The sequence below is a fragment of the Microcebus murinus genome, chromosome 6 (assembly GCF_040939455.1).
Source record: "Microcebus murinus isolate Inina chromosome 6, M.murinus_Inina_mat1.0, whole genome shotgun sequence".
Classification (NCBI taxonomy): Eukaryota; Metazoa; Chordata; class Mammalia; order Primates; family Cheirogaleidae; genus Microcebus; species Microcebus murinus.
The window spans coordinates 24621190-24635789 of record NC_134109.1 but is presented as its reverse complement, the minus strand read 5'-3'; the positions used below and the strand labels follow the sequence as shown (position 1 = coordinate 24635789).

At 39.5% G+C, this 14600-nt stretch overlaps 1 protein-coding gene across 2 annotated transcripts in view; it reads right to left on the bottom strand.

Moving 5' to 3' along the window:
• Positions 1-14389, bottom strand: part of SNW1 (SNW domain containing 1) — a 34517-nt gene extending 20128 nt beyond the window's left edge. Inside the window, exons 1-3 of one of the 2 annotated variants that reach the window (XM_012743105.2) lie at positions 14281-14389; positions 8459-8612; positions 4123-4284 (exon numbers count right to left, since the gene is read on the bottom strand). In XM_012743105.2, coding sequence (XP_012598559.1) covers positions 4123-4284; positions 8459-8612; positions 14281-14294 — 330 coding nt within the window. In that variant the 5' untranslated portion in view covers positions 14295-14389. The remainder of the gene's footprint in view (positions 1-4122; positions 4285-8458; positions 8613-14280) is intronic. The other variant, XM_012743115.2, reaches the window with a different exon arrangement.
• Positions 14390-14600: the final 211 nt, after the last annotated feature.

The following is a 14600-nucleotide window of genomic DNA, read 5'->3' as shown; positions in this document are numbered from 1 at the left end:
ACATAAACAACTTATTTTATACCCATTATCCAAATTTAGGACTGTATATGTTTTCTACTAAGCCCTGCGTGGTTTCTATTAGGCTGAGGCTGATATGGCAGGCCCTTGACAGGTACAATATTACTTTCAAGTCCATCTATACTTCCCAAACATTGTCACAGAAAGTTCCATGGTAGATTTTAAAGTAAAAAAGAGGTACCAGAAATTCAACAAATAATGAACACTCTAGACTTTAATGCTTTAGTTAGAAATTGTTGACACAAAAGAAAGGACAACTTATGAACATGAGAGAAAATCAAATTCCTAGGCACTTGACATCTTTAAAAATTTTCTGTAGAAGAAAACTATTTACTAATACAAGCCAAAGTCTTATATTAATAATTGCATTGTATCATATGACATTCCATAAAACAATTTAAAGGAAATACATGCTATTCCTAATTTCGCATTTCAAATAACAGAGCAAAAAACCACTTCATGGCTTACATGACCTGACCTGATTTTGCCTACGCCTTCAATCTCCCCTAATAACTCTCACTGTCTCACTCAGTATGCTTTACTCACACTGGCTCTTCTGTTTCTTGAACATAATGTGCTTCTTCCCTATTCTGGGCCTTTATAGAGTGTTGTTCCCAGTTCTTCAAGTAAGTTCTCAATCTCTCTCAGATCAAAGGTCCAGCACTGGTGAGGTGTCCTCTATCTTTGCTAGTAGCAACCCCTCCCCACCCATTCTATTCCACAGCACTCTGTTTAATGTCTTCAAAGTGCTATTCACAGTATGAAATCACTTACCTACTTTACTTATTTATCTGTCTCCCCTACTAAAATAATAGTGATCATGGCTAATATTTATTAAGCACTTTGTATGCCACTGTTTAATCAACCCTATGAGGTATGCACAAAGATTATACTCACATTACTGATGAGAAATCCCTTATTCATTAAAAGTATCTCCAGTGCCTATAACAATGCCTGGTCCACAGGAGATATTCAGTCAATATTTTTTGTACAAATGAATCAATAAATAAATTTTAGAGGTGTGCTATTATATGTTAACGGTTCTTATATTTTAGGCCCTGTGGAGCTTTCTCTATAAGCTATTGATTCCCAGAAAAGACCTATCTCATGGCTATAAATGGAAACCTCTAGCTTGTTTTTTTTTTCAGAAATAAGAGGGCTCATGTAAAAAAGTATAGATGATTTAGCACAAAACATATACTATTGATATGTGAGCTATTAGAGTAACCATCCTCTAAGAGTATTCATGTTGGAAGGGACACTAAAGCTTACTCTAGCACAGCAGTCCCCAACCTCTTTGCACCAGGGACTGGTTTCATGGAAGATAGTTTTTCCACGGATGGGGGTGGGGGGAGCTCAGGCAGTGATGTAGGCAATGGGAAGCGGCTGTAAATACAGGTGAAGCTCTGCTCACTTGCCTGACGCTCACCTCTTGCTGTGCAGCCTGATTTCTAAGTTTCATAGAAGACAATTTTTCCATGGATATGATGGGCAGGGAGCAGCAGAGCTCTGTGGCCCAGTCCCTAACAGGCAATGGACTGGTGCCAGTCCACAGCCTGGGGGTTGGGGGCCACAGCTCTAGTGAGAAGAGTGAAACTCAGTACATTAAAATTACACAGATACCAACTGAACTCAGAAGTCTTATTTCCTTCTAGGAGGGAAAAATCAAAACCACTGCAAATTGAAAATTATATGACACTCTAGGTAAAAATATCAAGACTGAAGGGTTAATGACTTTTACATTATAAAAGCTTTTTATATCATAAAGTAATTAACTCTTCAATCATTATAGGAAGGGATTCTAAGTAAATGGCTCCCTAGTAGTCATATATGTTCAACATAAAGTCTCAATACTAATTTAGCACACAAGAGCCATTTGCTGCTTCTTATTTGGATATTTCAAAGTTAATAACCCTTTAAATGAGCATCGGTAAGATTCTAGCATCTCACAAGGCTGAGTGAAGGACAACTGAAGAGCAAGATTCCTTTATGGTAATTAACTATAAAACCCCAAATTTTTATAGCCTGAGAACTAAATGTGAAGAAACTCAGCACATCCCAGGAGGCAAAGGGGCTTGGGAGGGTTATCTGAAAAATATAATATACTCTTGAAGATATCAGAAGCACACATGAGCTTTGTGAACAAGATCAAGTACTAACTCATCTGTGAAACAGATGTTTTCTTATTATCAAAAACCGGCAAAGAACTAGACTGACTAAAAGGATAAGCCTACCAACATATTCATATTCACCATGTGAGGAAGAAAGAAAAACAGTCTTTAGGCTTAGCTAGTTTGTGAAATCATACAATCATAACATATAATTTATTTTGGAGTCGATTTAAAGTTGCTGGGGTTTCTTGAGGGGAGTGGTAATCATAGCTCACTGCAGCCTCTAACTCCTGGGCTTAAGTGATCCTCATGCCTCAGACTCCCAAGTAGGTAGGACTACAGGTGTACCACCACACCCAGCTAATTTTTTTAAATTTTTTGCTGAGAGAGGGTCTTGCTATGTTGCCCAGGCTGGTCTCAAACTCCTGGGCTCAAGTGACCCTCTTGCCTTGGCCCCCCAAAGTGTTGGGATTACAGGCGAGAGCTATCACGCCGGCCCCAATAGTCTTTATATTCAAACAGATGAGAGAGTCATCTGCTAAAGATGAGACAGGATGGAAGGGTGTAGGTATTAAGGCTTGGTGGGAATATCAAGGGAACCAAGCTGAAACTAGAGATAAAATTTGCATGATTACATAATTGTTTTCCCCAAAGACTCAGCAGCCATGGTGCAGTAGCAAAAGATAAGCTGTCAGTGCTATTTTGAGGGTAAAATGAAAAAGCCTAGGGAAAAAGAGGCAAAGGATAGGCACTAACATCTCTCAAATATTTTTCCCATCATTAATTCTGAAGAAATCTTTTACTTCTACCTTGAGTATTTACTTACAAGAAAAAAAAATAGGTCTTCTTAAAAATAGTTCCTTGGCCCTGAGTGTAGCTTCACTGTGATGAGATTATTTTAAGCAGATTTTATTTTTGGTCTCTGAATTACTTTGTAAGCAGGGCCATCCTAAATCTGGATGGCAAATGCTAGCTTTGTACTTAATCTAGGGCGAAAGAAGTCTGTGTAACTTATTATATTCAAATGAACTATTAAAATAAGTGTCTATGTAAATACTCTCTCAGTACATGGAAAAAATTAGAAGAGACTATAGATAAAATTAAAAGTTGATTTTTTTTAGGCTCTGGGATTGTAGATTTTTATTTTATTTTTTTGAGACAGACTCTTGCTCTGTTGCCTGGGCTAGAATGCCATTGTGTCAGTCAGCTTAGCTCACTGCAACCTCAAACTCCTGGGCTCAAGCGATCCTCTTGCCTCAGCCTCCTCAGTAGCTGGCACTATAGGAGTGCACTATCACAACCAGATAATTTTTTCTATTTTTAGTAGAGACAGGATCTCTTTCTTGCTCAGGCTGGTCTCAAGTAGGATTGTAGATTTCAAAAAATTTGCCAGCATTTTCATAATGCTAGTACTATAAAATAATTGTTTTAAAAATATAAAACAAATAAAAATCTTGAGTATACACAAACTCTGAGAATTTCGAAGGAAAATGTGATTGCTTAACACTGAAGTTAGCCCAAGTATACATCATTGCTACTTTTTTTTTTTTTTTTTTTTGGAGACAGAGTCTCACTTTGTTACCCAGGCTAGAGTGAGTGCCATGGCATCAGCCTAGCTCACAGCAAGCTCAAACTCCTGGGCTCAAGCGATTCTGCTGCCTCAGCCTCCCGAGTAGCTGGGACTACAGGCATGCACCACCATGCCCGGCTAATTTTTTCTATATATATTAGTTGGCCAATTAATTTCTTTCTGTTTATAGTAGAGACGGGGTCTCGCTCTTGCTCAGGCTGGTTTCGAACTCCTGACCTCGAGCAATCCGCCCGCCTCGGCCTCCCAAGAGCTAGGATTACAGGCGTGAGCCACAGCGCCCGGCCCCATTGCTACTTTTAACATAAATCAAAAGGCAAGAGATTTGTCATTTTCACAAAATTAAAAAAAAATTCTTCACAAAATATCAATCATTGAGAAAAAGAAAATCAGTGAGAGCATTACCTTGTCTTTTGACTGTCCTTGTCGAGCAATTGCATCATACTTAATTTTTCCTTCAGGATCCACCTGAATGGCCAGTGCATTCGACATTTTTTTCTTTCGTCCCATATCCAGTGGATACTGGGCCACATGGATCTCTGGAAAAGCACCTCCATCTCCAAAATCCTATAGAAAGAAAGAAAGAAAGAAAGAAGAGAAACAAGAAAGAGAGAGGGGAGGGGAGGGGAGGGGAGGGGAGGGGAGGGGAGGGGAGGGGAGGGGAGGGGAGGGGAAGAAAGCAAAAAAATGAAAAACTATTTAGTAGTAATTTGAGATTTAAGATATATTCATTCATTCAACAAATAATTATTGAGTCCTTAGTATGCTAGATGCTGGAGATATGGCAGAGGTCCCTAACTCTTGTGGATTTTACATTCTAGTATGCAAAGACACAAAAAACATACTCTTTGGTTTGTGATAGATAAGTACCATTAAGGTTATACAGGGACTGGAAAGAGGGGCTACTTTCAATAGCGTGGTTGGGACAGCCTTTGTGAAGAAGTTAACATGTGAGCTAAAGTCTGAATGATAATAAAGCAGTTATGGGAAGATCAGAGGGAAGCATTTTTTTTTTTTGGAGACAGAGTCTCACTTTGTTGCCCAGGCTAGAGTGAGTGCCATGGCATCAGCCTGGCTCACAGCAACCTCAAACTCCTGGGCTCAAGCAATCCTCCTGCCTCAGCCTCCCAAGTAGCTGGGACTACAGGTATGTGCCACCATGCCCGGCTCATTTTTTCTATATATATTAGTTGGCCAATTAATTTCTTTCTATTTATAGTAGAGACGGGGTCTCGCTCTTGCTCAGGTTGGTTTCAAACTCCTGAGCTCAAAGGATCTGCCGCCTTGGCCTCCCAGAGAGCCAGGATTACAGGCGTGAGCCACCGCGCCGGGCCAGAGGGAAGCATTTTTTAAGCAAAGCAAACAGAAAATGTGAAGGCCTTGTTGCAAGAATGAATGTGGCATATTTTAGGAAACGAGAGTTCAGTGGGGCCAACAGCTTCTTAAGAACAGTGAAGCTGTCACATAGGTTGCATGGGTAGACAAATACCAGACTATGAAGGGGCTTCTAGGCCATGGCAAGGAATCTGGATTTTATATATGTAGCAGGAAGAAACTAAGCAAAACATTTAGAACAAGGCAAAGATTTTCACTTTAGCATATATAAATATAACATATATGTATTTAGTGAGGAACAGGTAAAGCTATACTTAGGGGTGAAATGTAAAGAATTTTTTCTTAGAACCAGATTTTATTAACATGGTGTCATTAATTCACTGTATGTGAGAAGCAAATAAATAGAATAGGAACAACCCAGAAATGAGTTTGTCACATTTCTACTGGTAATTATATACGATTATTTAGGAGAGAGAACTAAGACTTCTAAAGTAGAACAAGTTAAATAAAGTTTGTCAAGGAAGTTTAATATTTAAAAACCGTATGTAATCAAATAAACATATGAACATCAAGTGTAATTTTTAAAGTTTTTTAGTACCATTTGCTTAGTACCTTTTAATTTAAAAATCATAATTTACACTTATACTATCTTATCCTTACAATTCTTATTTTCATAAGGAAAAAATTAGGTTTATAAAAATTAAGTGATTTTTCCCAAGATGTTACAGCTAGCAGCATATGCAGAACTTGAACCCAGATCTTTTGACTCCAAAAAGCTTTGTGTTTTTTTTTCTTAATTTTTAGTTTTTAAATTTAGAGACAGGGTCTCCCTGTCCCCAAGGATGAAGCACGATCATAACTCACTGTAACCTCCAACTCCTGGGCTCAAACAATCCTCCTACCTCAGCCTCTGGAGAAGCATGCACCACCATACTAGGCTTATTAAAAAAAAATTTTTTTTTTTTTTTTTTTAGAGATGGGGTCTTGGTATGTTAACTAGGCTGCTCTTGAACTCCTGGGCTCAAGTGATCCTCCTGCCTTGGCCTTCCAAAGTACCGAGATTACAGGTGTGAGCCACCATGCTTGGCCAGCTTTGTATTTTCTATTACTCTGAAATAGCTTTTTTTTTTTTACCTCAAAAAAGCCAAATTAACACTACTAAGACATAATAAAAAATATATGTATATTAATCATTTACATCATTTGATAAAAATATTTATGAAAATATCAACTTTTACAAGACTTCTTCAGGCAATATTCCATTAGATCCAAGATATATGAGTTGCTAGGTACAATATTTGTATTTGCTAATGAGACCACTGAAATTTCTAAAAACCAACAGAATAAAACTGAAAGATATTTTCTTGTAAATTAGGCAGAAATAGTTAAAGCATTCCTAAAAAAAGTGCTTCCTGTACCCAGACCATCAATCTGACACATGCTCAGATTTGCTAGAGTTCTTCAACTATAATAAGCACTTCAGAACTGTAGATGTAGCATTATGTGGTCATTAAGCTTGCCAGAAAATCATAGCTTTTACTTTGAAAACTAGAACAAAATGCCTTCTTCCACAGAACATTCACTCCCCTCAAGAAGCATCCGTGACATTTCCAAATTAGCTGGACATTTCTCTTTGATTTTCAAATAAACTGTTCTGTTCCACCAGGATATATGAAACCTTTGATAGTCAAGTAAGATTTTAAAAAGCTAATAGCAACCAAATATCATGATGCTGAAATACAAGATGAGCTTTCCATTGTATGTAAAATGATGCCTGCCACCCCCATTCTGTAATCTATTGAAAGACCAAAGAATATTTATAATCTCTCAAAAGAGACACTCAACTCCTCTATTAAATAATGCCAATCACTATGTTTCTGCCCCCAGTAAGATTCCTTGATGATCGCTCTGTTTCTCACAAATTACACTATCACAGAGAACAAAAAAAAGCAATGAAAATCCCTTAATAATTAATAAAATCCCTTAAGACTGGCCCTTCACACACTAGAATTCATAAGGACCAAAGGAAAGCTGAGAGAAAAAAAACCCCAAAAAAACAGGGAATATGTTAGGACAAGATATGATCTAGCTGGACGTTCATCTTATAGGCTCTATAGTCTGGAATGTAGGGGAATGATAAACATGGGAGAGGTTGAGAATACAAATGGCTTCTGGTAGGGTTCCTAAGGAACAAGTTTTAATTTAATGAACACTACAGTCACCTCTTAGAGGCATGTGAGAAAAAGGCATGAGCCCTTCAAATTTGTAAAGTAAATATCATAAGCACATAAGGACAGAATATAAAAATAACCGGGTACAAAAGTGAATGGTATAGCCACTTTAGATTTTTTAACAGGGTATGAACATTTTGTGGAACATGGAGGAAGAAAATTTGAAGGAGTCAGAATGAATATTAGGAGAGGGAGAAGAAAAAGTCTTGATAAAAGTGGAGATCTTGGCTGGGCGTGGTGGCTCACCCCTGTAATCCTAGCGCTCTGGGAGGCCGAGGCGGGCAGATTGCTCGAGGTCAGGAGTTCGAAACCAGCCTGAGCAAGAGTGAGACCCCATCTCTACTATAAATACAAAGAAATTAATTGGCCAACTAATATATATATATACAAAAAATTAGCCGGGCTTGGTGGCGCATGCCTCTAGTCCCAGCTACTCGAGCGGCTGAGGCAGCAGGATTGCTTGAGCCCAGGAGTTTGAGCTTGCTGTGAGCCAGGCTGATGCCATGACACTTACTCTAGCTTGGGCAACAAAGCGAGATTTTGTTTCAAAAAAAAAAAAAGTGGAGATCTTGAGGAGACAAAGTATTTTAGTCTCAATTATTTGCTTTTCTCCCTAGATAAGTGGTCAAGTATGGGACTGCTACCCTGGCATTAGGGAAAGGAATATGTATTAAACTGATGTACAAGATCATGAGCAATTAGGAGAATAGATGCTGCCATGGAAGTTTGTTCTTTGGGAATAAGATAGAGATACAAAAGGATCACTCCAGATTCTTCCTTCTCCCTCACTGCCTCCAAAACCACCAAATGTTGTCTCTTACATCTCCTAAAAACGAAACATGAAATCCACTTTCACTCTTACTTTAATCTTACTTTCCCATTATCTTTCATATGCTATAATTCCTGGATTTATAAAATGTTAGTTTCTTTTGTAAATGTTTGATAGTTTGACATAAGAATAGACAAAATGGTACAATTTTCTAATCAAAAAGCAGTGATAGACAACAAACAAAAAGATAAATCTTCTGAGGGAAGGACATATCTTGAGAGCTCACAACCAGAATTTCTATCACAATGAAACTCATAATCAGGGGTTCTATGGTTTAAATTTGTTACAGAGTACTAAATAAATTTCAGCACAATTTTAAAAATACAAATTGAAGATCCACGTTTACCTCTAATAACCGAGGTATCCAGCCTTTCCGATACCCGTATGGGGGAGGTTCTCTTCGGGAGGATACCAGTGAGGTCTGGCGTGACCTCTGAGATCTTGCCTTCTCTTCAGCCTCAAGCTGGTCCTGAGATAGCTGAGTAGGTGCAGGTAAAAAGCTATAAGCAAAGATAATGAAAGTCAGAATTTTGAAAAAATTTAATTGTTTATTTGTTTATTGTAATTTGGCCATCAGAGACAATTTTTTCTACAATGCTTTTTCCTTTGAGCAAAAAAGCAGAATTTTCAATGATTTATGGCAGTATTCAATACCAGTCATTTTCTCATGTGTGGAAAGAAAGAAGTGCTCAAAGGCATACAGTGAAAACATTTGACTAGGACAAAAGCAAATGACATCCAGAATCAAAAACTAACAGATTATTTCACGTAATAAACTATTAAGCTTTTTATGTTTCCATTTTCATTTCTTATAAAAGTAAACATCCTTAGTTACCTAGGGACCAACTGTCTAATAATATATGGTTTTCTAAGTACCCTAGCTATTCTTAATACTCCTTACTTTTAATTATTTTAGTGTCAATACTAAAGAACTAGGATTAAGATTGAATGTAACAAAGCTGCAGATAAAAGAAAGAAAACACAAGTTGCATATTTAAGTGCATTTTCCTAAGGGTTTCCTAGTTTAGAATGTAATTTAAAACTTAGGTCAGTCAGGAGAAGCCCTGAAGATGTAATTGATTATTATTTAATCAAAGTAACCTTTTTACTAAACCATACTCAATAATTTTTAAGTATTATAAATGTTATTATATTGACACCCCAAAGTACCACAAAAGGATGCAATAGATGAATATGGTTAATGGAAAAAATAATTCAGATTCCTTTGTTATTCTTTGCTAGTAAGCACACTTGAATAAGCAGCAGACTTAATTCATTTATTCAAAATTATTTATTAATCACTTAGGTTCAGGCACTATGCTAGGAAGGCAATGAGACTATAAACTGAGAATGATAAGCTGAGACAGCTCACATTCTTGCAGGGGAGAAAGACAATCATATAAATCCATAATTAAAAATCATATTAAGTAATGAAGGAAAAGTACAGAGTGCTATCACAGCATTCATCAGAAGGATCTAATTCAGTGTGAGGAGGTCAGGTAATGAGACGGCCAATAGCCAGAGTTCCAATCCTATCTATGCCACTTACTAATCTGGATAAGTTACTTACCTCTCTGAACCTGCTGTCTCATCTGTAATGACAGATCATAAGAGTACCAATTTCATAAGGTTCTGGTAAGTATTAAAGAGAAAAAACCATGAACCAGTTGGCATAGTGTCTAGATACTGTTCAATAATGTTTATTTGGAGCTGTGCCATGAGTCTCCCGGTTTGGGTTAGCTGCTTCCCATCTAAACTCTCATAAGACCCTTGGCATACCACAAGAACATCTTTCTTACTGCATTACCATCATCTGTTCATTGACCTATCCTTCCTTCACTAGATTGTGAGCAACCTGAGGAATCATGGCTCATGCTTCTTACATTCCTAATGCTAGCTCATAGCAGGGGCTCCTTAAATGTATGCAAGAGAAATAAATTCACTCTACCCCTGGCACTCACCATCTTTATGTCACTACAGCCTTCTTTTCTTTCCTTAAACAAACCATCTCAAGATACTTACATTTGCTATTCATTTTACATAAAATATTCTATTTATTAAGAACAATTTTGCCTATGCTTTAATAGAAAACTCTTCCTCAGAAATTTTAACAGTATGCATCGTAGCTTTCATGTCTCTGCTCAATTACATCTCCCTAGAGCTGTTTTCTGACTCCCTTGACTAAAATAGCCACTCCACCCCAAACTTTGAGTCACCCAGGGGTGGGGAACCTGCGGCCTCAAGGCCACACATGGTCTTCCACATCCCTAAGTGTGGCCCCTTGACCCAATCCAAATTTTACAAAACAATCCTTTTAATAAAGGTATTTATTCTGTTAAGTTTGGATTTAGTCAAAAGGCTGCACACAAGGGTTCAGAAGGGCATGTGTGGCCCCAAGTTACCTTTATCTTATTCCAAGCACTTATTGCCTGAAATTGCATTACTGATTTGTTTTACTATACATAGTCTTTCTGTCCTACTAGAATGTAAGCTCCATGAAGATAGATAGTGTAAAGATATAGGGGAAAAACCCCTCAATTTCTCTTACTATTTCACTCAACAACACAACACACAACACTTTTGACACCAGATGTGTGGGGGCTTCCTCCCGCATAGCAAGCAAGCAATCAGTTCTCTAGCAGACAACAGCTGAGTGTCCTCCAATTCAATTAAATTCTGATGCTGTCTACCTGGAGAACAATCCACAAGATTGTTCCCACTTAAGCTGCTAACAGTAAAGTCAGTAAGTCTGGGCCACTAACCAACTGAATACAAACCAAGCTCCTCATGATCCCCTCTTTGGGTTAACCATTAGGTTGGCACAAATGTAATCGTGGTTTTAGCATTGCTGAAATTTGCCTTTGATACTGGAATTCTGAAATAAATGTGGTTATGTTAGATATAATTTTAATGCACATTTCTCGCTTTATGTTTTTTTGCTAATGACTTATTACTTGCTGTTTATTTTATATTTTAGACTATAGAAATAATGTTAGGCAAAAATTCAAGCGATTTTCTTTTTCAAAATGGGTTGTAAAGCAGCAGAGACAACTTGCAACAGCAGCAACACATGTGGCCTAGGAACTGCTAATGAACATACAGAGGTGGTTCAAGAAATTTTGCAAAGGAGACAAGAGCCTTGAAGATGAGAAGTAGTGGCCAACCATCGGAAGTTGAAAAGACCAATTGAGAGTAATCATTGAAGCTGATCCTCTTACAACTACACAAGCAGTTGCCAACCATTCTATGGTCATTTAGCATTTGAAGCAAGTTGGGAAGGTGAAAAAGCTGGATAAGTGGGTGCCTTGTGAGCTGATAAAATCAATAAAATTGTTGTTTTGAAATGTCTTCTTCTCTTATTGCCAACAACAACGCACCATTTCTTTTTTTTTTTTTTGAGACAGAGTCTCACTTTGTTGCCTAGGCTAGAGTGAGTGCCATGGTGTCAGCCTAGCTCACAGCAACCTCAAACTCCTAGCCTCAAGCAGTCCTTCAGGCTCAGCCTCCCAAGTAGCTGGGACTACAGGCATTCGCCACCATGCCCGGCTAATTTTTTGTATATATATTTTTAGTTGTCCAATTAATTTATATTTTTAGTAGAGACAGGGTCTCGCTCAGGCTGGTTTTGAACTCCTGACCTCAAGCAATCCGCCCGGCTCAGCCTCCCAGAGTGCTAGGATTACAGGCGTGAGCCTCCTCGCCCGGCCATCGCGCTATTTCTTGATGGGATTGTGATGTGCGATAAAAGTGGATTTTATACCACAACTGGCACAACCAGCTCAGTGGTTGGGCTGAGATGCTCCAAAGCACTTCCCAAAGCCAAACTTGCACCAAAAAAAGGTCATGGTCATTGTTTGGTGGCCTGCTGCCAGTCTGATCTACTACAGCTTTCTGAATCCTGGCGAAACCATTACTTCTGAGATGCTCAGCAAATCAATGAGATGCACCGAAAACTGCAAGGCCTACAGCCAGCACTAGTCCACAGAAAGGGCTCAATTCTTCTCCACGACAATGCCCCACCATACACAAGGCACAACCAACGACAATGCTTCAAAAGTTGAATGAATTGGGCTATGAAGTTTTGCCTCATCTGCCATATTCACCTGACCTCTCATCAACTGACTACTTCAAGCATATCAACAACTTTTTGCAGGGAGAACGCTTTCACAACCAGGAGGATGCAGAAAACGCTTTCCAAGAGTTCATCAAATCACGAAGGACAGATTTTTATGTTACAGGGATAAACAAACTTATTTCTCATTGGCAAAAATATGTTGATTGTAATGGTTCCAATTTTGATTAATAAAGACATGTTTGATCCTAGCTGATTTAAAATTCAGCCCAAACCTGCAATTACTTTTGCACCAACTGAATAATTTGCTAAGACAGCTCACAGACCTCAGGGACACATGTTTACTGGTTTATTATAAAGGTTATTACAAAGGATATTACTGATAAATACCAGATGGAAGCTATAGAAAGCTATGTAATCCCCAAGGCTGGCCATTTAAAGATTGCATTCTGCCATTGCAATTTTAAGCACACAACACCCATGACATCTCTAGGAATTTTTCCTGTGTGTCCATTTCAAATTCCACTTTTTCCACAAAGCATTCCCTCATAACTCTACTAGCCTAAGTCACAGTGCCTCATACCTGGGGGGCGCTCAAATGTTTGGAGCCTGTAACATTGACTGAAGGAAACTCTAAAGGCTATATAGCTCATTCCACCTAATTCCTTCTGCATTAAGGTTAGTACTACAGAAATAAGCATATTGTGTTCTTAATTTTATATCTGCATGCCTCCTACTCCAACTTCCCTGAAGCCGAAGACATTCTTCTGTATACACAACCCCTAGGATGGAGTAAGGCACCCAACAGAATTTAGGTGAATCAAAATTCCCAAAATAATTTTCTGATTAAAACATTTTTAGGATTCGGCTGGATGCGGTGGATCACGCCTGTAATCCTAGCACTCTGGGAGGCCTAGGCGGGTAAATCGCTCAAGGTCATGAGTTCGAAACCAGCCTGAGCGAGACCCTACCTCTACTAAAAATATAAAGAAACTAATTGACCAACTAAAATAGATATATATACAAAAAATTAGCCGGGCATGGTGCCGCATGCCTGTAGTCCCAGCTACTCGGGAGGCTGAGGCAGGAGGATCACTTGAGCCTAGGAGATTGAGGTTGCTGTGAGCTACGCTGACGCCACGGCACTCATTCTAGCCTGAGCAACAAAGTGAAACTCTGTCTCAAAAAAAACCCAAAAAACATTTTTAGGATCCATACTGTCATCAACTAGGAAAAATACGTGAGAAGAATGAAGTTTGTTAAGGGGGCTCAAGCTATGTCCTAAAATGATTACTTTCTTTACAACCTTCTTGAACACTAGACTTTTCCTGTTGAGTTCACATGTAAAGTTTTTCTACTCAGGTGGGGTAGCAAGGTCACGGACTAGAGGGAGTTGCGTAACTTCTTGGAATCTCTCACTCAAAACATCTTTTTCTTACAGGAGGGGAGCACTTTACATAAGGTTACTAAGGCAACGCGCAACAGCAAAAATCTGAGGTGGTTCTATCTACCGAAGAAATTCTAAGATCCAAAGTTAAAGTGCCGAGCAGCGGCGCACATTAGTGGACAGGGGCCACTACCGAGACTCATTTAAAATCTCTGTTCAGCTCTGGGCCCCTTTTATTCAGGAATCCTCGTTTCGGGAAACCGAGTGGACAGCGAAGAGAGACCGCCACAAGTAAACCGCCGGAAAGCCGCGCAGTCGCATCCCGCGCGCTCCACTCCGCCCAGACAAATAAGCCACTGCCCTCCACAACCCCATCGCGTCCAGCCAAACCGAGGACCCGAGGGAGCGCTCTTCACACCCTGAAAGATGCTTTAGCGAGAAACTTGTGCGACTCCTGAGCGTCTGAGGCCACGCCTCAGCTTTCGGCCTCAGTGAGGGGGCAAACTAAATCCTAGAAGCCGCTCAGCAAAGACCCCAGCTTTGGCGAGGCCCAATCGCCACGGCGGCCGGTGGGAAGGCCTGGCCAAAGTCTTGGCCCACGTCACTCTGTGCTCCGGGCCAGGAGCTTCCTGGAGAGTGTGGGCAGAGAAATGAAAAAGATCAGTACTCCCAGACCCTTCCGTATTGAAGACCCGAGTCAACAACCCACCTGGTGAGCGCCATCTTCTTCCGCTTCTTCCAGCGCGAGCGACAGCACTGCGGGGCGGGTCTTTCCCGGCGACACAGAGCGTAAAGGAAGGAGCACGCAATGCGCAGGCGCCTTGGCCGAAAGGCCTTCTGGGATTTGTAGTTCTTTGAAGAGGAGTACAATCCGGTTCTATTCTGACCAGACCAAGCGTTAGCAGGAGATAATCGCGTCAGTTAAGAGCAAATATATAACTCGATTACTCGTGCACTGTGACATGATAGGGTGTTCCCTAGGCCAAATAGCGAAGTTGGAGGGAGATGCCTTTTATGCGGCTTTATTTC